General features: G+C 47.8%; 1 protein-coding gene across 1 annotated transcript; it reads left to right on the top strand.

The window, feature by feature from the left end:
* Positions 1-1,711: 1,711 nt before the first annotated feature.
* Positions 1,712-22,908, top strand: TMEM201 (transmembrane protein 201). The gene is made up of 11 exons (XM_010212489.2): positions 1,712-1,822; positions 7,158-7,278; positions 7,923-8,117; positions 8,927-9,103; positions 9,625-10,013; positions 10,504-10,707; positions 20,101-20,318; positions 20,591-20,662; positions 21,471-21,761; positions 22,222-22,353; positions 22,765-22,908. Exons 1-11 carry the CDS (start codon positions 1,722-1,724, stop codon positions 22,860-22,862), a joined length of 1,998 nt encoding a protein of 665 aa, XP_010210791.2. The 5' UTR covers positions 1,712-1,721; the 3' UTR covers positions 22,863-22,908.
* Positions 22,909-25,312: the final 2,404 nt, after the last annotated feature.

Consider the following 25,312-nt stretch of genomic DNA (forward strand, 5'->3'; position numbering starts at 1 on the left):
CTGACAACCTTAATTGGATGGGGATTTGATAAGCTGTATTGGGAGCTTACAGCACTTTTGAATTGGTAATTTATTGCTCTCCTCTTTACCAGAATCCTAAAAAAAAATCACCGCCTGAACTCCTTAACCCTGTAAAGAGCTAACATCTTCAGCTGATGTTCTGTGAGCTGTCCCACTGATGTCACAGAGTAAGCCTGTTATCAGAGGGAACATTTGGGAATAGTTCTTCCAAAGGGATATCTGCATTAAAAAATAACCAACCTCTCTTTGGTTTTGAAAGAAAAAAGCCAAGCCTTTTTCACTGTCCATGCCACTTAAACAGCTCCCCCTGAACATCAGCTTCCTGGGAAGCAGCTGAGCTGGTTCTTCTCTAGGGTTTCCTGGACCTTTCAAAGGCCCCAGATGTGAATTCTCAGGTGAGGAAACCCTGGTCTTAACCTGAAGTGATCACAAAGTTTCCATTAACTTTATGAGGGCCATTCATAAATGAGCCAAACAATGGGGGAAAGAGATGGAAAGAATTTGTATCCATTCCTTTTATCAAGAGGAAATAACCTCTATTATTCTGTGGAACTCTTTTACACAGTTAAATCGACGGAGCTGGAGATAGGAGGGTTAGGACCCCAACCCCAAGTCAGACAAGTTTAAAAATACAGCTTAATTTCAATACTTGTCTGTGAAGAGCTCTCTGCTTTAGCCTAAACAGGACCGATTCCATGGTCCCTTTGAGCTCTTTAAAACATGTTGAGACAACTTGGTTGCCCTGAATTTTAAGCCATTTCTGTCTATGGCCCTGAGGATTTGTTTGTTTGTTTGTTTTCAACCAGGACAAAGAGCTGTGCAGTTTGAGGCAGGGGCAGTGCCTTATTTTGGAGAGGGCTCCCCTCACCAAAGCAGGGCCCCGGCGCTGTGAGGATCACGGATCCCTCGGCGCGTGGCGGAGCAGGAGCAGGTAAGCGCTGCCGCCCTTCCACCAAGGCAGCCAGGGGAACGCCTCGGAGCGAGGCTGAATGTTTTCTGCAGCATCGCCTTGTTCATCCGTGAAATTAGGGAGAGGGAAAGTGCAGAGCAGCTGCCCTTGAGCTAACTGTCAGAAAGGTCCCCTCGGCGATTGGTGTCGTGTCGCGGCCCTGGCTCAGGAAGCCGAGCAGGGAGCCCAACAGGGCGATAATTCCTGCTCTGACCCCTGCCAAGGCTCCTGCGCCGTCCTTGGAAGCCCCTTCCCCTTCTGCCCTTGTCCGGCGAGCGCCAGGAGCCCTCAGGCCACGCGGGGAATCTCCCCGGCGCGCGGGCCCGCGCGGGCGCCTCGCCGCGCTCCCGCTTCGCCTCAGCGCTCCCCGGTTTCCCCCGCCCGCCCCCGCGGCCGCCCGCGCGCCCGCGGCCCGGCGCCAAGAGCGTGACTGCGCGGGCTCCCCCCCGCGCCGAGTCGTGCGGCCGCGGCGCCCGCGGGGCCCCGCGTCGTGCCGGGCCGCGGGCGGGCGGCGCTGGCGCGGGGCGCACGACGCGGCGCCGCCCCCGCCGCCCCCGCCGGGCCGCGCTGACTCACGGCGCGGCCCTCCCGCACGAGCGCGGCCTTTTTTTTTTTTTTTTTCGCGGCGGCTCCCGCCGTGACTCACGCGGCCGCCCCCGCCGCGGGCCGCGGGCAGGAAGGGGCGGGCCGGGGCCGCCCTACAAAGCGCCGCCGCCGCCGAGGGGAGCGCGGTGGCCCGCGGGCCCGCGCCATGGAGGGAGCCCGCGCGCTGCTCGCCCGCTGCCCCGCCGGCCTCGGCGTCACCGTGTGCGCCGCCGCCGCCGGGCTGCTGCTCTGCCGCCTCGCGCGGAGGTACGAGACGGGCCGGGGACGAGACCGGGGCCGGGCCGCCCCCTGCGCCGCGGCGGGCCCGTTGCCGCCAGCGACCAACTCCCCTCGCGTCCTCCCTTCCCTTCGCCCCTCTCCCATCGCTCCGTGTCTTTGTGTTCCAGGACATCGTGCAGCGGGAGCCGCGCTTAAAAACCTAGAGCATCTTCCTCGTGCCTTGCTTCCTCGCGCTGCCGTAGCCAGTGGCGTTGAGGGGCTCTTCGCTACTCGCGATTTGGCCGTTTTTAGCTTTTATTGTCTTTCGGGCTATGTTGTTTGAGGCAGAGGGAACGTTTTGCTTCGCTTTGTGCTGGGTGATTTGGAGGTGAAATGTTTCCTGTTATCTTTTCCAGGGTTGTTGGGGGGGACAGTGCCAGAGTACCACGGAAATAACTTTAAAATGTGCCGGTGCGCTGCTAGGATTTGCGAAGATCAAATAGGAGTCAACGCGGCAATGGCAAAGCTGCTATTTAGTGACAAAAAAAAAAAAACCTTGGCTCGTTTTGTTCTTAATTGCTTAGGGCATTTGTGATCTCAGAACAAACTTGCACAGGTTAGCTGAAAAGCAAGGTTTGAAAAGTGCTGGGAGGGATGGGTTTCTTCCATCTAGCTTAGCTTGAAATGGGTAGAAAAACCTGTGTGGAAAAAGAGGTATTTTTAGACTGTAGCAAAGCAGACTTCAGCAGCCTGCTCTTCTCTAAGGTGTTTCTGCTGGAGTAAAAGGAGGCCCCAAGGGCTGGCGGTGATGAGGTTCACTTACAGTTCATGCTTTGAAAGGTATCAGCAATGAAATCCTGCAAGTTTACTCCAAAATGCTTACAGTTTATAGAACCATATAAAGAGGTCAGTGGTATATTAGCCTGTGTATAATACTTGGCATTTCAATTGCATATTTTGAGCAGCTAAGAAACGCTAGTGGCCTAAAGCAATCCTCGGTGAAACGGGCAGCATTTCTTTGACCCCGTTGCCTTTTGAAGCGAGAGATTTGACCTGTTTTGCTTAACTTCATCAAATAGAAGGTCTCTGTGGAATGGCAAGAATTTCTTCCCGGGTCCTTGAAAAATGTGGTGAATTGTAAATATTTCAAGGAGGTGACCTTGATAGTTGTTCGGGGTAACGTATTTGTGCTCTTCCATACTATTCTGATATTGCCTAGCTTTTTACACTGCCTTAGTAAATTAATCTTTCAAAAATATGGAGGGGCTTGGGTTTATAAGCGATCAATTCAAATGCAGACATGATGCTGCTGTTTTATTTGGTATTAATGTTGTGATGTGGCTCTGCTCAGTTCTCAGAACGTGCTTATATATCCAGCAAGGTGCCTTTATCACAACAGCTTCAGCCCCTGTAGAAAGGGAAATCAGTGTATCAGAATAACTGCTCAGTACAAACTAGTCCTGTGGTAACTGTCAACATAGGAAATGTCACTACTTTAACCATGCTGACATACAAGGCTGTGTTCTTTGTACTAGGGAGGATAAAACATTTGCTAAATGGTCGGAGCTCCCTAAACCCTTATGGGTTTGGGCAAGAAAGGAAAACCTTAAAGCCTGTGGTCTTGCCCCTGAGCTGTTGTGCTCACGAGTCAGTGAGTCGTCGTCATCATCCTCTACAAGCAGAGCCCGGGTAAGCCAGCACCCATTCCTGAAAGTGGGTTGTAGCAGTGTGGGGAATTGCCGTGCTGTGAGGTCCTTTGTTAGGCCCTTCTGCAGGGTCCTCTCCTGATGCAGAGCATGAAAAGTTGCTGCTTCCCATGTCCCAAAACTGCAGTTTGGCAGGTGGTGACGTTTGGGGTGGATAGTGTGAGCCGCAAGCCTGGGTGCACTGGGCACCTTCTCCCTTGTCAAGGGGACAGTAAGTGTGACCCTAGAAGGAGGCAGTGCTGCAAGGGGTGACACTGTTTGATCAGGAACCTGCCCGTGTGGCTACATCTCCAGCCCTGTCCACAGCTGCCAGTTCAGTGTGTCTGCAACAGCGTTTCCCTGCCGGAATCCGGCCAGCTGCGCTGGGAAGCGGCAGGGGCTGTCGGATGTTCTGATCCCAGCTGGTCTGTGCAAGGAGCCTCTCCTCCTTCAGACTTGCTGGCATAGCTGTTTGTGTAATTGCTTAGTGACATGGTTGTACCAGCATTAAGTGTTTTGCTTTGAAAGACTTTTGATGGAGATTTGCTGCTTATTTTAATCCTTGGCAGAAGAGGGGGGTAACCCGGCTAGGAATTGCATATTCCCCTGTGGGCACCGTTAAGAATACAGAAAACCTCACATCCACGTCTTCTTGACACAGCAGTGGCAGGGGAAAAATAAAAAGGCATGGATGTAAATAGAAATATTTCAAGAACTTTTTTTTAAAAGGTAACTCATTTGGCCTGTACTGTTGATTAAATTGTATTCTCATGTAATTCTGTTGTTGTTCTGGCAGCCCATTTGAAGTATGAGTGTAAGCAGACCTTAAATATGTGCATATTCTTCTAGGTGTTGATCTCGGAACCAACCTTACTCCAGGTAAACCCCAATGCTGTGTTGAAGGGAAGCCCTTGTGCGTGCAGAGCTGTTAATCCAGGGCAGGCAGCTCTCCGGGCACAGGCCCTGTGCTCAGCTGCTCGTGCAGTCCCTGGGTGCAGGAGCTCGGGCACTGCTTGCTGCTCAGGTTTAGTTTGCAGGGTGGCTCTTTCTCCGGTGAAGCTAATTCCAGTTAATGCGGTGTTAGGTTATAAAGTCCTTACAGATGGTCCACCTAGTGATTTTTGTAAAGGATTAAACACATGGTAGATGCTTATGTAGGTTTTACTGTGAAGGAGGAAACTTTTTTTTTTCCCCAAATTTTATTTAGGTAAAATAAATTCATGACAACATTAAAATCAGTCCAGCAGGTCTTTCACGTGTTCCTTATATCAGCTGACTTGAAGGACTGCTAGATTAACAGCAGAAGGAGCATTTTTGATGTCACTAGGAAATTATTGTCCAAAACTTGGCATTATCAGTCACCTCAGAATTTCTGGCTCTGGAGACCAGGTATTTAATCACTGCTTGAATTCAGTCAAGGTATGTATAGTTCCAAAGTCTCAGTCCTTCGAGTCCAGTATTTGAAAGTTTCTCCAAATTAGGATTTATTTATTTATTTTAGCTTCTACTGGTTACTAGAATAGTAGCCCCATGCCTACACAAATGACATTTTTCTCGCCCTTCTGCATCCAGCAGGTTAGAATCTTCTGTTTTTCACACCTATTTCTATGGCAACAGATTATAGGATTACAAAAGGAAGGATTATGGCTTTTTATCCTAAATAATCCAGGGTTACAGATTCCTTTAGCATACACTGTTGGAATGAAGGGCTGCTGTTTAACCCTTAGTAGCACTTCCTTAACTGCAAGAATGAGAAGTGCAGTGCTGTTTGGAAGAGATGGAGAGCAATTCAATCTCTGATATTAGCACTTTCTCACACAGGTTTGGTATTGCTCTTTCATATTTTTGTTTCACAGCATAGATGCTTTGCTGCCTTTCTGGCCTGTGCTTTCCAGTTCTCTGTCATCTTAGAAATTAGCGCTTCGATCTGCAGTGTCCTCATGGACGGGGAGGTAGCTGCAGACTCAGGTGTAACGTGTCCTGTTTTCATAGATGCTAGAGGACATCTCCACAGCAGCGTGAAGGTGGGACTGTGACGCTCCCTGCAGCACCTGTATTAGTTCAGGGACAACTGTGCATTTCATTGTGCAATAACATACATCAGAGAGTGGAATTGGGGTCGTTTTTCCTATGCTCAAGGTGAGGGAGGATTTGCTTCCAGGTGGATAACATGCAGAGGCCTATGCCTTATGTTTTCACTGCTTTTCCACCCATGCTGGTGAGATGAAACAAGCACAAATAGATATTGCAGTTCTGCCTTCACGCTGCTGTTGACACATGGTCCACTCGGCTCTCGGACAGTGGTAGCTCGGATTGGCCTTCTCTGGGTGTGTTTTTATTTCTGGTCTGCCTTAATGGTGGTATTTTTAACCAGCAGATCAGCTACTGCTTTGAGCTTCCCTGGCAGGGAACCAAAGAGCTGCGCAGAGAATATTCATCTTGGGAGCAGTGTGGGTGTATATGTCTATTTAGAGAGGGAATCTGTCACCCCAGTAGCTCCAGCTCTTTTCCTTTAGCATCTGGGAGAGAACCCTTTGTGTATTCTGGCTTTTTAGATTCCTATTTTGTGCTTCATTTTTGAACTTGTTATTGACACTTAAAAAGGAGGCCCAAGCATCCCTTGAGGGTTCGGTGTTCTAGGAAACTATTTTAAGAGGTGGTCTATGGAAATGGGAAGGGGGCAAGGATCTTAATTGTAGACATCCAGCTGCAGAGGTGGTAGCTAAGGGGGATCTTTCTCAGCCAGGAGCAGGACCACCTGGCTGGCTGGTCGCAGGGTGCCGGATGGTGCACTCTTTCCATAGATGCTTCCTTATGGAATATTGTAGTAGCAGATAACATTTTCTGGAGCTGGAAGTGGAGAAATTGCTCCCAACTTGCGTGTGCTTAAGTGGCTGCTGTTTGCTCCACTGCTTGGTTGATTTTGTTGCTGCTTTAGATGTGTGTGACACTTTGTCAAGCAGCTCTGCTTCCCCAGACACAAATGGTCCCTGGGGTCCTGTTTCATCTCCTGGGCCAGCCTGGTTGTGTTGCTTGACCTGCTGGCAACCTCCTTTCAGGTCTTATGCCTAGGCTTAGGACAATTGCAAACTTTTTGTAGCAGGCAGGGCCCCTTTGGTTCTCTTGCCTAAAAATTAGGGAAGATGTGTTGATTCTTCTTACTTACCTAGCACCATGTGAAGAAACATCTTCCTGTGATGAACCTGTGGCCTAATTTGATGCGCCCTCGTCCTTGAAAAACTCTGTAACAAGCTGGGCAGGCAGCATTGTGAGCATGAGCTCATTTCCTGGGTTTTTGAATATCGTCACATGCAGTTCTTGCACGGTGTAACTTCCCCTTCCCATGGAAACGGTGACAATTGGGAATGGGTGCCGGGATCCTTTATCATACACCACTACTAGCTAATGCTAGTGACTATGGAGGTTATTTGCTTAGAAAAAATAATCTAGTGGTATATTCATGGGGCTGTTATTGAAGTTCTGGCATGTCCAGATATTAGCATGAGACAAAAATGTTTCTGCTTTAATGATCTTTCTTCTTGTAAAATGTTTTCTGTGGGTCATGCTGTCAAAGATACTGAATGGGAAGGCTAGTTGTTATTCCACGTTGTCTTGCTCTTCCCTCTTTGAAAACCCTTGCTCTCCTTTAGACCGGGAAGATTTGGTGTTGGTGTCTAACGTGTTTCTGTTCCTAACAGGAAGAAGCCCACGCACGTCACGGTGAACTGCTGGTTCTGCAACCAGGACACGGTGGTGCCATATGGGAATCGCAACTGCTGGGATTGCCCCAACTGTGAGCAGTACAACGGCTTCCAAGAGGTATTTTACAAGTGTTCCTTGCAGGGTGGCTTGGAAGCTACATGCCCTGTAAAGCAGCACTTGTACCAAAGTTCTCCTTCCCATTTGGGGTGCTGGGGGCCTGCTGCTGGGGAATATTCCCATTTGGGGTGCTGCTGCTGGGGAATATTCAGCAATTTGATGTCTGGCAGCTCTGTGCTGAGCACTTGTGAGCTCAGCAGCCAATTGCTCGCTCAAATTTGAGCAAGATTGTGTGTGCAGAGGAATGTGCTGACACAGAACGATGCTGGCAAATTCCTTGCTTCAGAGATCAAAGAGGGCCTTGATGTTTTCACCAGTATCTCATCAGATTTTTTTTTTTGTGAAATCGTCATTTTTCTGATTTTCGTTTTTGGAAGCAACTGAATTATTGCATTTAGGGTATGGAACAGACAAAGTCTGTCTTAAATGAAAAAACAAGAAAATCCCTTAAGGATCCCGTAAGGGTGGATGGGGGAGAAGACTTGAAGTCTCTTGTTGTCTTTTCACATATTTTTTTTTTTTTTTTGTTGTGGAGGTGAAGCAGTGGCAGAGCCCGTGGAATCTCTGCAGAGCCTGGGGAGACCTAATTTTGATTTCAGGAATGCTTGCTTACTCTTTCCTCCTCTTCTCCTGCTTTTTGTCAGAATGGAGACTACAACAAGCCCATCCCTGCTCAGTACATGGAGCATCTTAACCATGTTGTGTCGGGTGCTACAACTTTCTGTGATCCTACCAAACCCCAGCAGTGGGTGAGCAGCCAAATTTTGCTTTGCAAGAAATGCAACAACCATCAAACCACAAAGATCAAGCAGCTGGCATCATTCTCACCAAGGGAAGAGGTAAGTGTTATTTAGGCCTTCTTATGATTTAATATGTTTGCACATTGGTGTCTTCTCTTCACAGTTCATGGCCTCCCACCTCTGAAAGCCTGAGCTGCTGCAAGCCCTTGGCTGGCTGCAGTGCTGCTTTTGGCTTTCTGGCTTCCAAGAGAAGCTGCATGTGATTAGCACAGAGATAAATACACGCTGACCTTTAGCTTTTCCTCTGCACTCCCTGCTGTGTTCGTTCAGAGGCTGTGCAGGAGGCTTAATGTTGTATCCATGTGCCTGGAAAACCCTTTACCAGCCACAGAAGGGGGAGCAGGGGAGTGCTCCCCCCAGCTCCCACCTCATCTGAGCTCCTCTCAGCTGTGCATTTGGGTCGGTAGCAGCCTTGGAGAATGCAGCTGAGTTTTGGAAGGAGCTTTCTAACAGTGATGTGGAGGGGCACTTTTTTTTTTTTTTGAGGACTCTCATCACGTTGAGGAGCAGAAGGGCAAATCTAAGTGGTGTGGGGTCTGTTTGTTTTTCTCCTCACAGAGTGAACAATCACGGCAAAATTCAGTCACAGGAATTAAGAATTCAACATCCCTGAAAGAGCCACATTAGACTTCTATGGGGATTTCCAGAGGCCTTAGGTGTCTTTACAGCTGGCTTAGCTGTAGGGAAGGTGGTTGGTTTGCTGGGCTCCAGCTTGTTCTCTCTTTGGGCCTGGTGTCAGGGGCCTGTGAGGCTTTGGAAATTGAGAGCACGGGTCACTTGTCCATCGCCGGGTGTCACGCTGCTGATGGACCTGCAGTTCTCACCTGTTTTTCCTTCCCTTTCACCAGGGCAAATACGATGAGGAGATTGAGGTGTATAAACACCATTTGGAGCAGACCTACAAGCTGTGCCGTCCGTGCCAGGCTGCTGTGGAGTATTACATAAAACACCAGAATCGGCAGCTCCGGGCGCTGCTGCTCAGCCACCACTTCAAACGTCGCGAGACTGACAAGGCCTATGCTCAGGTAGGGGTTGAACTGCTGGAAAGCAGGTCTGGGGAGAGAGATTTGGGAGTCTGGGTTGACAACAAGTTAACCAGGAGGCAGCGAGGTGCCCTCGTGGCCAAGAAGGCCAATGGGAGGAGATCTGATCGATACGTACAAGTACCTGGGGCAGAATGTAGGGAGGATGGAGCCAAGCTCTTCTCACTAATGGCCAGTGGTAGGACAAGGGGAATGGGTACAAGCTGAAAGACAGGCAGTTCCATCTCCACGTGAGGAAGAACTTCTTTCCTGTAAGGGTGACAGAGCCCTGGAACAGGCTGGTACTAGAGATGATCTAGTCCAACCCCCTGCTCACGCCTAGAGCACGTGGCACAGGGTGGCATCTGGGCGGGTTTGGAAGATCCAGTGTAGATACTATCAAGGACTTGCACAAGGCTGTCCAGTAAATGATGCAGTCTAGAAATGTTTCCTAAAGCACTCTGTCAAGGCTGTACCCCAGTTTATTTAGCTTCTGACAAGATATTTCTCTGTCTTCTTTGCAGAACTTGTGTTCATCCTCTTCCACTTCCATAACCATCCCAGCTCAGGTGATATTTTTGCGGTTCTTGGCCTTCCTCAGCTGTGTGATCCTGGTCCTGATGGCCTGGTATGGGTCAAGCAATCCCTTCTCGCTCAGTGCTGCAGTCCCTTCTCCCACTTCCTCTGCTCCGGCATCTGTTTGGAACAGGACTGGCACGAGCTTCCAAGCAGACTCGGGAAATGACACTTCCCTGAAAGTGGCAGGATGGCAAGAGCTGCTCCACCTGCTCCCGGAGCAGATGGTGCAGAACCTGAGCGTCGCGTGGACGTACGGCAAGAACCATCAGTTGGCAGTTGCTGTCCTTGGGCTCTTCACCTGTCTGTTGGCTATGGTCTTGGCTGGGCGGATCAGGTGGGTGTGCTCTTGTTACTGCTTCTTCTCTTAAATGGTTTTTGATGGGGAGCCTTTGGTCCTGTCTTGACTCATTGAACCAAGGGGCAGCTCCAGAATGGGGACTGTTGTACTGAGCAGCAGTTTTCCTTGTTACTGTTTGGCTTCCTGGCAAGCTAGATGGAGACAGCAGAGCTTGTTCCAACTCTGCCATGTTTCATTCAATCCCAACTTTAATTACTGGGAATGAAAAGCTCTCCCTACAACTCAGTAATCTAATAAATCTAGTAGACAGTGGAACTAACCCACTTTGGTACTTCTCACAGGGATGAGAGAGGCTACAGATGAGATAATCTTAGTAAGAGATAGCATAAAACCTGCTTTGATCTGTGTCCACAGAAAATAACTCATCTTCAAAGTGCTACTCCCTCTCTTCTGCAGGACCAGAAGCTTTGCAGTCAATTAAACTCTTATCTTGTGTCTTACTGAGGTTTTTTTTTTGGCATTGCAGGCTCCGAAGAATTGATGCATTTGCTTCAGTCTTGTGGTTCATAGTGATGGGTCTGCATTTAGCTGAGAAGTACCTGAAGACAGACACACCCAACTGGCTGGACACGGCCAAGTTTGGCACCACGTCCCTGTGCTGCTTGGTGGGCTTCACCGCGGCAGTGGCAACGCGGAAGTCAACGGGCCAACGGAGATACCGGCCCCGAAGGTCAGAGCCAGAGCAGTGACGCTGGGGGAAGGAGGAAAAAAGCCTTGTGAACTCTGTGCGACTGGTGCTTCTCTCTCCTCTTTTTGTTTTCCCTTCTTTTTTCTTTTTCTTATTAGATGAGCAGTGAAGAGCTTTTTTTCTCTCCCTCTCTTTTATTTTTATTTTTTAAATTTTTTTCTTCCTCCTCCCTCCTTACATTCTTGCTTCCTACTGTATGAGCTGTTTGGAGCATTCCCACAGCTGGTACTAGCCAAGGAAGCAGCTCCTGCTGCCTCTTCTCCCTTTTTTTTTCCTGCATCCTCTGTCAGCAGTGCAAATATTCAACCCCTAAAGCCAGTTCTTCCAGCAACTGCTTCACAGACTGCTCCATAAATGCAGCTTCTTCCCCATTCCGCTTCTCCAGCCAAAGAGGTCCTGGCTTCTCCGTCCAGTTCCTACTGCCTGTCCATCCCTAGCCAGTCCCAGACGAATCCTCTGCCTTGATTCTTCGTGGGGCCTGGGCCATGTTCAGTTTTCTAATGGTGCTGATCATTTTAATTTTATACTGATGGGAACTTGCCTCTGGATTCCTAGTTCTCCTAATGTGTGACTTAACCATAGTAACAACACATGGTATAAGGGCATATGAGGAGGGGAAACATGTAGCTTATAACCTGGTTCTCTTTGCCTTGCACCGAGGAGCATCACTTAACTGCATGTTCTCTCGCTCTGCCATTCTGCTGTGACTCCTGTTTTAAACTGCACACCTGAAGTGCTTTTGACTGGAACTTCAGTAACTTATGTGAAGGTGCTTTTATAGTTCAGTGTGTCTTGATTAGATACCTGAAGATATTCAGCTGTTCTAGTATAACTCTTCAAATCTGCCAGTGGCTCTTTATTTCTATGCTATTTTTTGGGGGGATGGAGGGGTGGATTTTTTTTCTAAGAGGAGCATCTGTGTAAAAGTACAACTGGAAAAAAATAATCCATATGTTCCTCCACTCCTGCAGACTTGGAGAAGAAATATGGGACTGATGGCCAAATGCTATTCTCTGTGATCAGCTTTTGTTGTACATGAGAATTTATTCAGTCAGTGCTTTCCTTAGCATTGCAAACAAGTTGGGAGGACGTGCTGGAGGAAGGGTGGGAGCTTCTGCAGAGGGTGCACATGCTTTTAGGGTCAATTATGTTTGTTACTTGGAGGTTCCTTTTGGAAGTTGTGGCCTTGGTGCTAACCCTGCTGAAAAAGGAGCTCTGGAAATCGAGACTTAGAGACTTAGTCCTCCCCTGAAAGTGGCTGGGTGTTAGTGGGTGGGAAGGAAGGGGCTGTCAGCTGCTTAGGTTTGTGTAGGGTTGTTTTGTAGGACCCTTTTGGGAGAGCAGTCTGGCTCTTCTGCACTGTTTTTATAAGTCACTCCCCTGAGTTTGTTACCTGGATTCAGGGCTCTTAGCTAGAAATGCCTTTCAAGAGGAAACAGCAGAGTTGCAAAAGATCTGCCAATGTCTCCTATTAAGAACAGCTCTGTGGGACTTGCCTTTATCACAGTCTGGTGTCCTGATCTTCCTGTGTGTATATTTTAAAAATATATCAGAATTAAATTGTTAACTAGAGAATATCTGCATCTCCTACTGAAAGATCGAAGCACTGCTGGCTCCTGCAGATGCTGATGAAATGGCAAGATCTTACTTTCTTAAGGAAACAAAAGATACTTCATAGTCTTTCATTGCTGTTTTTCAAACCAGCGTTCACTGTGAAAGCAGAAATGTAGCACTAGAAAGCTCCGAGGAGATCCACTGCCAAAAATAAGCTGAGTGCATCCCGGGGAAGGTGCAGCTCCTGCCTGAAGAGCTGCCTGCCTCCAAGTTAGCACCTGGCGTAGGAAGTGGACCCAAAAGTCTTCTTCCCTTGTATGTTCTTCCTTGGAGCACATTTTTACTTGTGCCTTGAGATAACTGCTTTATTCACCTCCAAGTAAATGGAACATCTTTGTCAGTTCTGGTGCTCGTGAACGATTGCTGCTCTGGAAACAGTTTACCTTCTTCCCACAGAAGGGAGGCAACACTTGCAGTCTGGTTCTTCCCATCTCGGAATTCCCTTTTAGGAGTTTAGGGAGCCTGATTACTTCCTTTTAGTAACCAGCCTTGACCCAAAAGGTTTGTCTTCCAGCTCACAGTCCAAGGGTTTTTGTTCTTGTTTCATTCTTGGACTTTCAGGGTGCTGAATAACCACTGTGTCCTATTTTACAGTAGACAATGGAAGCTTTTTGAATTAAGAGACCTTTTATAAAATGAAACAAATGCTGTAGGGAGCCATGCGAGTCTGTCTAGACAGCAAAAAGGCAGAAGGGGACAAGCTCCTCAGCCCTGGGCTGAAGACTTGCACAGTCAGTCTGGCTCTTCTCTCTGGCCATTATGTCCAGCAAGTAAAATACACCCATCTGGGGCAATTTTTCTCCTTTGTTCCTGCTTGAAAGCTTTCCGTTTTTCCCCATAATGTTAATTTTATAGCAAAAGACTCGCATCTTTGTCTTCCGCCATTGCGTGGGTTGACGAGTGCTTTTAGCATGTGCACGTGCCACTAGCTGGCCCTGGGGACAGGAGCTCTTCCCTAATGCAGCTCTGCCCCATTGAGAGTCTGAATGGTGAGAGGCATCTCATGGTTGGAAGGGTCTTTGAGGAATCTCATGGTTGGAAGGGTCTTTGAGGCTGCTGCAAGAGGGAGGGCTATGAGCCGCTGACAGGCTCTTAAAGTGTCATAGTAACCTATGCCATGATATATGTTTTTAAATTAGTATCATGACCGATTTCTAATGGCAATGAGCTTTCTTTTTCTATTATTTTAAATCTGTCCATGTTTTCCCTGCCCAGTAGCAAGGAAGCCCCCAGGGACCGCTCCGTCCACCGCGCTTGCCAAGCGTTCCAGACACTTGGCTTGCAGGAGCTGGAAGGCTGGGCTGTGTCGGGTTTCTCTTGCTCCCATTTCGTGTCCCCACATGCCAGTGCTGAGCAGCTGTTTTCCTCTCGTCTTCTATTTCTTCGAATTTAGGCACGACCTATCTTTGAGCCCTGGGGTTGAGCACCTTAATGCTGTTTTGCTGTGAAATGTCAGAGCCTTCCGCTGTGCTGCATTTCTTCTCCTGGTCTGTTTTCCCCCCTGTGCTGCTGATAGCCCTCCCCACAGGGCAGAGTTTGTGCTCTGAAGTGAGCAATAGTGCTCAGAAATACTGTAATTCTGTTTGCACAGCAAGCGCAGATCCATACATAGAGTTTAAAAAATCTCTTCAGCTGGGAGATACATTACAGTCTATATGAAACCAATCTGTCTTTTGCATTATGCAAATTAAGACAAATGAAGTGTATTTACAAGTCGCACTGTTACATACCAGAACTTTAGGAAGGTGCTTGTGTTATGGCCAAGCTGTGTTATTGAAGCCATGGTTCTTTGCGGAGGGTCTTATAGCTAGAGACCTTTTCAACTGCTTAATAGTAAAAGCTTCAAAGGGAAAGCAAGATAACAAAACAGATACTGGTGTGTGGGTGACTTCCAGTGCCAAAGAAGCTGCTGTCTTTGCTCAGGTGTCAACTTGTTCTTCCACTCCGTGGTGCCTCCACATGTTGGTGCTGCCACTTCCAAAAACAGGCAGCAGGCAAAAATCAGAGCCTCAAAAACCAACTTGTTGCAGTTGAACATTGGGGTTTGGTGACTCTGATGCTGCCTGTCTCCTCTCTGCCTGTTGTGCTGTGCTTGGGCTGGTGGGAGAGGATAGGAGATCTTTTTGGAGAGGAGGAAAGTAAGGAAGAAGGGGGTCCATCCAGAGCCATTCTGATTTATAAACTTCCCAAATCTGAACCAGTGGTGTCTGCAGAACTGCTCCTTGGGTAACTTGGCCTGGAGCAGGTTGATTATCAGTTATCAGGACTACAGTATGCAATTTCAGTGCCGGTTATACTGTTCCATACGGGCTGTGCTGTGTTGCTTCCCCAGGGAAGGTGCTTTCCCAACTCGCCAATTTTGGTGTTAAGTTCAGTTAGGAAATAACCCAACAGTTACACAGGCCATCCCTGAGCTTGGTGCTGCCTCTGCAGTAGGTGCCGCAGAAGCAAATCTACCCTTGCAGCTCTGTTGTTCTGGTGCCAGCCCAGTGCCACTGTCCTCGTGAAGCTGAGGTGCAAAGTTTTGTGACACCTGGGTATATTTCTTGCTGCTGAGGATAACAGCTGACAAAGGGCTGGTGACTTACTCAGAATGCTGCTGCAAACCTGTCCCAGACCCACTCGATTGGTGCTTTGAGCTTCTCGTTTCACTTTGCTGGGCTCTTTATTTCAGACCACAGAGGAATGTGTAACCTGTGGTTGTCAGGTACAGCTTTGGAGTCTCCTGACCTTGCAAGCCAGAGCAACCAAACACCTTAATTCAGCAGTATTGGAGAATTTTAGCCTAGAAGCCTCCTCTTTCAGGTGCTCCTTTTTAACACCGGTGTCTGGACCGGGGAACAGGACTGCAGCATGGGGCAGGGAAGGTTCCCCTGCGTGAGTGTGATGCTGAGGGGCTGTTGGGGGGTTTGTGTGTCCTGTGAAACCTCTCATGGTGATGGGGCTGCTCTGCCCAGTGAGTTAGACGGGCTCTAAAGCAGCCTAGGAGGGTCCACGAAGTGCCTTTCCCTGGACAAGGTTTCTGGCAACACTGTGTTGCCCTGTCTCAGTGGGACTGATGCAGCTGCAAACGGACACTGTGATGCTGCAGCCCACCAGGCCAGCAGCTCTTGTCCTTGATTTGCCACCGGGGAGGTGGCAACGAGGAGCTCCTTGGGCTCTTTCAGACTCTGATGACCCTTCTAGGGCTGAGAACAAGCCCAGGGCTAGCAGAGTGAGCATGGCTGCTGCCCTGCTCTCCCCGCACCCTCCCTCTCTGCATGCACCAACCCCTCGCGACCCTTTGCAGTCTGAAACACTCTGTATTTATAACCCAGCCTTTCCCTGCCCTTGGCCCTCCTGTGCCGTGTCTGTGCTTTGCATGCCCTCGTGAACTGAGCTGGGCTGTGTCCGAGGACGAGAGGGGACTATAACAATGATGTGGTGTTTCATTTTAGCTTTTATATTATTATTATTAATATTATTTTTCAAGTAAGCTTGACTTGTGTGAAGCTAATAATCATGCTTAGATAATGTACCAGATACGTACAATGTATTGTAGAGGAATTATTTATGCTCTTATATAAATTAATATAATGAATGGCTGGTTTCATTGCGCTAGCTTGACTCTGTTCACAAAAGCAGGCGGGTGAGGTCCATGACTCTGTTTTTAAAGAGCTGCCATTGGGCTCCTGTGCCCTTGTACATAACCTGCACGTCCAGCCCGGGTGCGTCGTCGCTGCGGGTGCACCCGAGGCCTCCGTGAGCACTAGCAGATCTTCCTTACGAAAGGGGCAGTACTCGGTCCTGAAGTGAACCTCCAGTTATTCCCTGGAAAGCACCATTTGGCACCAAAGGTATCGAGCATGCAGCCAGGAGAGGGGTCCTCTGAGCAGCTCCAGGGTGCAGCCAGGCTGCGTGCCGTGGACACGGGACGTCAGCACCCACGTATCTGTGTCACCAGCCCTGGAGGAGCCCAGGTTGATGCCAGACACTCACCTGTGCTCCAGAAGGGCAGGACCTGCCACCTGGGGCCTTCTCAGCTGTGTTTTGCCCTTCCTTTTTCTTCCCAAACAGGGTGACTTGTGGGAAAAAAGAATCCCCGATTTGGGTAACTAAACGTTCTAGCTCTGTATCGAAATCTTAATATGTCTGAGAACGCTGTCCTTTTATAACACTCCTCCTTCCATCCGTCTGCCAGTTATTTGTGCTGTTCTTTACTCCCGAATCCTTTGCCCTTGACCAGGAGCCCAAGTTGTGGTGCTGCCCGAGGCCCTGCCCACAATGCAGCAAAGTCAATGGACTTTAGAGCTGTTCATATCAGGCCAGGTGCCTCCTTGTCACCTCGGAGAGACTTGCCCCCTTTATTCCATGCCTGTCCCTGGCTGCAGTGAGCTGCTTTTGCAGTCTGAGCGGCAGGGCCCATGTTCTCTGGGGAAAATGCATTATGTGTGGGCAGCTCCTTGATTAAATGATTTTTGGGCCTTAAATTCAGAGGAAATGTTTTACCCCGTGACCGAGAAGTTTCCTGATTGCTTCCAGTACAGCAGTGCCTGGCTGCGATTGCACGTTACCTTCTTACAGGTCCCTTTGCAGACCACTATTAGACCTGACCCACAGTCTCCCACATCTCTCTGTCTATCCCAGGGCTGATGTATCATTTCTGTGGTTAAAATGTGGATTTAAAAGGCACACGCTTAGCAGCCTGGCTTTGGCTGGAACAGAGGAGCCTGTATTGGCAGGAGGTGTTTCTTCAGGGCCGTGTACTGTCCTATGCCGTATGATATTTTTCTTTAACCTTCTATTTATTTATTTTTAAATATCTGTGTAGCAGAGTTGTGCCCGACTGTCCAGTAATGCTGTGATCATTGTAAACACTAATCAAGATGCCCAGTTTTTGATGTTCACAATACCAAGTTCTGAAATAAACGGCTTCCGGGCCCTGACTATTTCCACAAGCTGTCTGACTCCAGAGCCTTTTTCTTTTTTTATTCCTTTTTTTTTGGTTGCTTTTTTCACTGTCGCCAGACCTGCTTTAATATCCACATCCATCTGCACCCCTGCACCAATGGCTTGGAGCATCGCGATAACCTAAGAGCAAAGGCAGAGCTGCCCTGCTCCGTTCCTGGGCTGCGACGTGGCTGCTTCCTGCCCCTCTTGATCATCTCACCTTTTTGCATCTGCTTCTGAAAGAAGTTTTGGTTCAGCTGGTAGTCTCGGGCATGAAACACAACACCCCGACAGGTTCCCTGCTTTAGCTCCATCAGGATCTCTTGACGTGGCAGTGGCAAACACCCCAGATAAGCACATAGGAGAGGTGCAGGGTTTTGCACGTGTTGCAGGAATTTACTTTATTCAGAGTTGATCAGTATTTAAATTATTCTTTGGTCAGGCCTCAGTCCTGAAGCACTAATAAGCTATGCTTGAAATTCTCCACCTTTTCTTTGCTAACTATAAAAAAATCTGTTTTTGGATGGTGTCATGGTGAATGTTTCATCGTCTGCCTGGAGGGTCTGACTCTTAATTCGATGAAATGGAGAGGCAGAGGGATTATTGAGCAGCAGAGCCTGTAGAAAATGCAGTCCAAGAAAGTTAAAATCCCAGGAAAGTAACGTGATTGAGTGACAAAATGGTTCTAATTTTTAAAATAAACAAAAAGCCAAAAGTCAGAAAGCTAGATGTGCTGTTTTCCAGTGGAGCAAGGAGCTGTGTCAAGCTGGTACCCAAAGCACATGAAGCTAGGGGAGAGAAAAGAGCCAAGTTCTCCACAGCCTCCCCCAGATACAGCACCCTGAGTGCTAGGCACTGCTCTATTAATATCATCGCCCCGAGCCCCCCTTTTCCTTTCTAATTCATTTTCTTTTGCGGAGCTGAGCTGGACACGTCCACCTGCTATTTCCTGCACGTGTGGCTGGGCGCAGGGGTGTGTGTGTGCACCAAGGACTCCGACACCTTCCCAGGTCCTCTGGCACCTGAAGAGGTTGGGCACTTTCTGCTGCAAGACTGACGAGTCCCTTGCTGCTGTTAAAGGCATGTCCTGCTTGCAAGCACCAGGAAGCTGGTTGGCTCAGATGTTGCTCAGCCTCATTAAGCTGGTCGGGATTGTTGATGTCTGCCTCATACTAGCAGATAAGTAGCTTTATAAGATATTTTAAATTATCTTGAATCTAGATTGCTGCTTCTGGACATGCTAGTGCTGCATAATATTGCTGTATCACCTTCTTAATCTCCAAGAGAGAGTGACATGTGTATAAATCACCACAGAGCACAGTGCAAGACTGAGATACGTGTATTCCTCCACTCTGATTTACTGCTGGCTTTTTTTTCCAAAGAGAAAGAAAAGCCGTGTTGCTGCTCTGTCTGTCTTTTATATTAGAAGTGAGATTAACATTTAGCCTCCAAATGTTTTCATTTGATCATATGCTACACAGTCTGATGTGGTAATTTAAAAGCAATGTGTACTTGGTACAGTCCTCCTTAGAGGAAGCCTCATGCCTTATTTGATAAAAGGATTGCATGTTTCTAAGCAAACAAATATCTTGGAGGAGATCACTGAAATATCTTGCATCTCATTCAAGGTTTAGGCTTTCTGTCATGCATTTTATTTGGTTATATTAAAAAAATAATACAACATTTCCATGTTCACAGCATTGTAACCTTCTCAGAGCACTCATTTTGATGGTATTGTGAGAACCCAAGGGAGACTCCACAGCAGATTCCTTGTTTCTGATGCAGTGTAGTCAATTAAACTGCACATATAAATGCATCCCAAGGTGCAAGCAGGAATGGAATGAAAGTAGAAATGGGAAAAACTTTTTGGTAGATTGTGCAGTTTAGGTTAATTTCAAAAGGTGAAGCCCTGTAGGTGATAATATGGGACTATTGGAAATTAATTGTGCTAGCACATGCTTGGGTGTTATGAAGTACATTCCTTACAGTATGCAGAGAAGGGAAAATGGTTTAGGCTTCAGTTTAGAATTGGGAAACCCAGACTAGTGTTTCAGTTCTGTCGTAGACTTTTTGTGTGACCATTGGCAAGTCACTTGGCTTCTTTTCGCTTCTATTTCTCATCTGTAAAATGAGGATAGTGAGATTGCCTTTCCTTACAAAGGTATTTTAAGGGCAAATGCAATAAAGAAACTTGAGATGTCTTGCCAAAGTTTCCATCCAAGCACCCATAACAGGAGTTTTTTCTCTACTGGCATCAGAATTAAGATGCTGATTCTGGTTTCTAGAGACAAAAAGACTGGTAGATAATCACTTGCTTTCCCTAGTCATGACATTTCCAAGCATGTTTACATGTGTACATAAACCTAAAATGTAGCCCACTGTTGGTCCTATGTATATTTGGACTTTGTAAAACATTCCAGTGGTCTCTAGATAATGTTCTCAGGCAGAAAGAGAGCCAAGGAATTAGCCTTTTTGCACCCAAGCTGTTAAACTGTCCCACCAGTTTTAATATCCAGCACTGCAGGACAGGTTAGTGCAGGATCATTCAAGCACCACTGAGCAGTTCTTCACTCTCCCAGTTTCAAAGGCTTAGGAACAGACTCTACACCATCCTGCATCTTGCACTCCTGTGCTGAAAAATTACTACAAACCTAATAATGAAATAAACCTTCGTATATAAAAAGTTCAACTTCAAAATTGGTAGTTTTCATTCAAAAATAAGTGTTTTCTATTCTATTGTGGCTGTATCATCCTGACCTCCTAAGTTAGATTTGAGAGGGTGGTGCTGCCATGTACTTACTGCTAAGTGTCTGTCGTGCCTCTCATTTGCAGGTACCTTTCTGGGGACTCGGTTACGCTGTTTCCCAACGGCACCGCGACCAGCTTCCCTCCTGCTGCTCCATCTCTCTTTATCCCAACACCTCCGAGTATCCTGCACTTGACCAACCAGCAGCTCTTCAGATCCCCGCGCAGGACGTCTTCCTCCTCCCTTCCTGGGCGTCTGAACAGGGCACTCTCCCTGGGCACCATCCCCTCCTTGGCCAGGGCAGGTAAGGGGTGCAGGAACAAACAGCCCTGCAGTAGACAGTGCTAACGAGGCAGTGCTAACGAGGCACATCTTGATTTCTGACACGCGTTTTCCTTATAGAGGCTGTGTAGCGAGAACAGGGTTAACCTAGTCCCTGAGGCAGCTGTTAAGCCTGATGCTGTGTTACTACTCATTATATATTTCAGTTGTTTTTAATTCCTAATGCTTCTGCAGCAGCTTAGCTAAGAGCTGTGTGGTAAATTGGTTAATATTTGTTTCATGTTGGCTTTTTAGATTCTGGCTACCTGTTCAGTGGAAGCCGCCCGGCCTCGCAGTCATCTCAGTCCAAGGAATCCCCTACATCGGGTAAGGCCCAGGGTGTGCAGACCAAGTGTTTTTGCAGGGTTAGCAGTGTGTAGGTTTAAACACATGATCCAGGTTTAAAGTGAGAGCTCAAATTAAGAATGGGACTGCATTAAAACAAGGTGCTGTGTGTGGTGGATATCCCTTTCCCTGTGAGAGCTCATGGTGAAATCAGTGAGGCAAAGCAAAAATCACTTCCCTTTGCTACACAGGAGTGAGATTGCTTTGTGAGGAGACTCTGAACTGTTCCTAGTGCAGCTCTTCTGTGGTGTTCTCCTTCCCCAGCCCAGGGAACTGCTCATTTACCTGCCCTGTCTGCTCTGCCCTTTTGCTCCCATGTTCCCCAGGGACCTGTCTGTTGACTACTGACCTCAAAGGATCATTTGGCCGATTGTGCTCCTGCAGTATTAACTGTTGGAAAAGTAGCCACTGCCTGGGCTAATGCTATCATACAGCTCTCCTTATTTTCTTGATATAACTTCCCAAAAAACAGCTTTTAAAGGACATGCCAGAACTGTTCATTTAAGTGCAAACAGTACATGTAATGCAGGCTCTCCTGGATGGATGCATTAAGTAGAGAGAAAGCTCACTCATCTCTTGAAAAGATTATCTAGTCTAAGTGATCCATTAGTGAACCAAAGTGTGTGCAGGATTTCTGTGTACTGCAGTGTGGAATCAGAATGAATAAAGAACTTAAGTACAATATATGTTGGGCATTTGTAGTGCCTGTTTCCCCTTCTTGCAGAATTGTTAAAGTCATGCTTCCTCTACTGAATTGCAATCTTTGTTCTTTTTTCTCCTTCCGTTGCAGAGCACTTCTCCCTGCTGTCGGGCAGCTGCGCGCCCTCCCGCATCCCGTCCCCGGCACCGTCCGTGGCTGGCTCCGTCACCTCCAGCTCGGGCTCCTTGTGCTACCGCCGGCCGCTCATCAGCCCTGCCCGCCTGAACCTCAAAGGGCAGAAGCTGCTGCTTTTCCCATCCCAGAACGAAGCTCTGCTCACCCCAAGCAGCTCTGAGGAGCACACGCACTCGGACAGCAACGTCTGCGGCGCTGAGCTGTCCTCCTTTCCGAGGAGGAACCTCAGCGAGCGAGGAATGCACGGTATGCCCTTAGCCTGCAGCCCTCCTGGGAATGCCCTTAGCCTGCTGCCCTCCTGGGAATGCCCTTCGGGAAGGGGTTGACTTGCAAGCAAAGCTTTGCATCGTCTAGATCAAGCAGCAGGTAGGAAACCTGCAGGAAAACAGAAGCGTGATGCCTGCACCAAATTTCCCTGGCCTGGAGAGCCTCTGTGCTTTTCTCACTGGTGCCACAGGGATATTACCACCACTGACCTCACCCTTGTTTGAATAACCCCTCTAACCACTGATGTGCTGATGCTGATATGGACAACATGTGAGAGACAAACATGAAGACATCTTCTGCTGCAGAGCAGTGAATTTTGCCTGTTGTTTCTAGGTTCCATTTCAATCCTTGCATTGATGCTTAGCTTTAGCCTGGAAAGTTCTGCTGCATTTGGCTTCTACTAGTGCCTCCTGAATTTTCATATCTCTTCTCCTTGCAGATATGAGATCTGCCGTAGAAGGAGGGAGCATTTGCAGTGATAATTCTATCAAAAAGGAGGATCATTCATCACACTCATCTACCTGTGTGGTGGATACAACTACCAAAGCGGAAGATTTGGCAGGCTGGAGAGGTAGGTGCAAGTTATGTGTTTTGTGTGTGAGCATCTGTGTGAGGACAACTGAGATCTTTCCTGCACTGGGGTAGTGGTTTTATTTTGAAATCAATAAAACAAGTGATGGAAAAATGGTTCATCTTTATGCTATCATTAGACCTTATGTTCCTGTTCTTTAGACTATCTCAAAAATAATGGTAGCTAGAGTGCTAAACTGAGACTGAAGGAAGGGGTGGGGATGTGGGTGTCAAGAAGAGGAATAAGATGAAAGCAGAACCAAGAGGTGCAGCGAAATCTTTCCTGACAGAAGTACTTCAGCAATTTCTGCTCAAGGTGAAAATACTGGGCAAAGGGAGTTCACTGTTATCTCATCCGTTCTTTAACATTTCTAGTATCCCTTCTTTCTTTTTCTTCTCCTCTCCCACCAAGGTCATTTGGGTAACTCCGCTCTCCGAGGGCTGCTCGCCGTGAGTCTCACTCTCAATGCTATCTTCACATCAGCCTATGTCTACCGGAACCTTCGCTGATTTGTGCCAACACTCCCTGTCTTCTCGGTCCCACCTTCCGAGAAGACTCTGAAGAAAATTCAGCTACAGCTTCATGTCTAATGGCTGTGCCACTGGTGCATGCTGTTTTGTTTTGTTTTGTTTTCAACTACTGTATGCTCAACTGTCGCAACAAAGAACCCAGGTAGCTGCTACCATCCCTTCCAGGTAGAACATATCACAGGATCGCCCCTGGAGATGGTAGGCAGAACTCCCAGAGAGCTCCAGATCAAAGCAAGGGGCCAGTCGAATGGTCCATGCACTTTCTTTCAAGGGAACTGACCTGACACATGCGCCTGAAAAGGTGTAAGCTGCATTTTTAGGAACTGCCCCCCAGCTCTTCTTGCTGACATTTTAACCTCATGCTGATGGTGCTGATAAAATGAGGAGAATTATAACAAACGAGCTGGAGAAGAGGGATGGCTTAGTTGTTGGTGCTGGGCTTTGGCTGGTGTTAACAGCTTTCCCAGCCTCTTAGCCCAAAGGCTCCTCTCCTCTCTTCCCCTTCACACTTTCCTCTTAATTATCAGTGAACTTTTCTTTGGTTGCCTTAAGCTTGCCTGAGCATGTGGATGACCTTGGCTGCTCTGTGATACTCTTGCCTCTTGCATGTCCTTGTGCTTCCACCCGGGCTGTGCCCTAAGGCTACTCTTGCCAGCTGCTGTTTTGGTCTTGCTGGTTATCAGCAACTGCTCTCTGTGCATACATCCGACCAGAACTGTTGCTCTGCAGATGCACAAACCAGAGCAGACCCCTTTGTGTGGTCTGCACTAGAAAGATGAACCCTGCGCTTTGCTTTGCCCGGGAGCATTAATTCTGTTTTAATAAGAAAGGATTCCCAGGTGATTTGCACAGTATTCCAAGGGCTTCGGCTCGCAACTCTGACTGCTGGAGTCTTCACTGAGGCAGGGAGTAGCACAGCTTGTTTGTGGTGCAAATCACCCAAATCTGTTACACTGGAAAGCCTGTGAGGACCTGTCTGACTGTATACATCTCTCCAGAAACCTGGATCCTCAGCCTAATGCTGAGATTTGCTAAGGAACTGTTTTAAATGTTTCCTATGTAGCTAAATGCAGGAGTGCTCTTAGAGATGCCAGACCTGCTCCTGGACAATTGTGTTTTCTGAGTAGATAGATCTCACCTAAAGGAAGTAGCCCTAGATTTTCAAAAGCAGTCTATAACTAGGGCACTTCTGCTTAAGAATGAATCTTTGATGTTGCTTAGAAATCAGGTGCCATTTAGGAAGAGTATCACACTGAACACTCAAAATCATTTAGTGCATCATAGACAATAATTTTTTTACCTCGATGTCATGATTGCTAGATCCTAAGAGCAGAGAGATTTACCAATGTGCCAAGGATGCCTAGTGAAAAGAGAGCCAGCTGATAGTAGCTATGGATTTTCTGAAGCAGGATTGACTCTTAACAAGAGTTTTTCTGTTGTCTCTTCCTTTGGGCTTCTTTACCTCAAACTTTTTTCTCTTTCTTCTCCCCTAATTCCAGTGTCCTGTCTTGGAAAAATTATAGCATTATTCTTGCTGTGTCCTTTCCTCCTTTTCTACTCTGCTGCTGCTCCCTCTGTGCACAGAGACACAGCATCTCTGCTGGTGGTAACTCTGCTGAGAGCCTGAAATCCATGACGATCACCCCTCCTTTTTCTTCGTGCTTTTTCTTGCATGTTTTTATTGAGTTCCTGCCACAGGCTCCCATCAAGCGAGCAGTAGCCCAAATACTCTCAACAGCCTACTGTAGTATAGCAGAATCAATGGAGCTTTTCTGCTGGTGATTCAAACTCTGGAAAAAAAACGTTCTTTGTCTGTTGCATTTCTTCCTGCACTGTTTTAGCAGCCACTTCCAGCCACTGCTCCCAATCCTCACTGGTCAGTGGGGCTTTGCATTCAGAGGATGGACGTCTGGCCGCACGCACTGATACAGACACTGCGGAGATGTGATTCCTGACTCTGCATCTTTCCCTCAGCTTCTCCGGAGTGTTGGAAAAGGGCTGCACAGTCAGTGCCTCCTGCACAAAGCTCTAGGTTCAGGCCAGAGCCCCGCAGCAGGAACAGTTGTTTAATTGATGGTTAACTCATTTGTAACTTGCATGAATTGCTTCTCATAGCTTTGTCTATTCCACCACCTTGCTGTTTTGTCCCCGTTTAGACTCCTTCAGGCTGACTTGAGCATGTGTGTAGGCAAAATGCTAACAGGCTGGCTTACAAGCTCACCCTAGAGCTGTGCTGTTTGAGTTGGATGTTGTCCTGATGTGTGGCATCCCATTCACGGATCCTTGTCCTGACTTCCAGCATACCCAGGGGCCTCCTATGCAGAGACAAGCCTGCCAGAGAATCCGGTGGTTCTGCTTGTCTGTTTTATGCCAACAGATGTGCACTGTGACTTCATGTATGCAAACTCTCCACTTCACCTCCCAGTCTG

The sequence above is a fragment of the Tinamus guttatus genome, unplaced genomic scaffold, assembly GCF_059628265.1.
Source record: "Tinamus guttatus ecotype Peru unplaced genomic scaffold, ASM5962826v1 Tinamus_guttatus_pri_ptg000652l, whole genome shotgun sequence".
Taxonomy (NCBI): Eukaryota; Metazoa; Chordata; class Aves; order Tinamiformes; family Tinamidae; genus Tinamus; species Tinamus guttatus.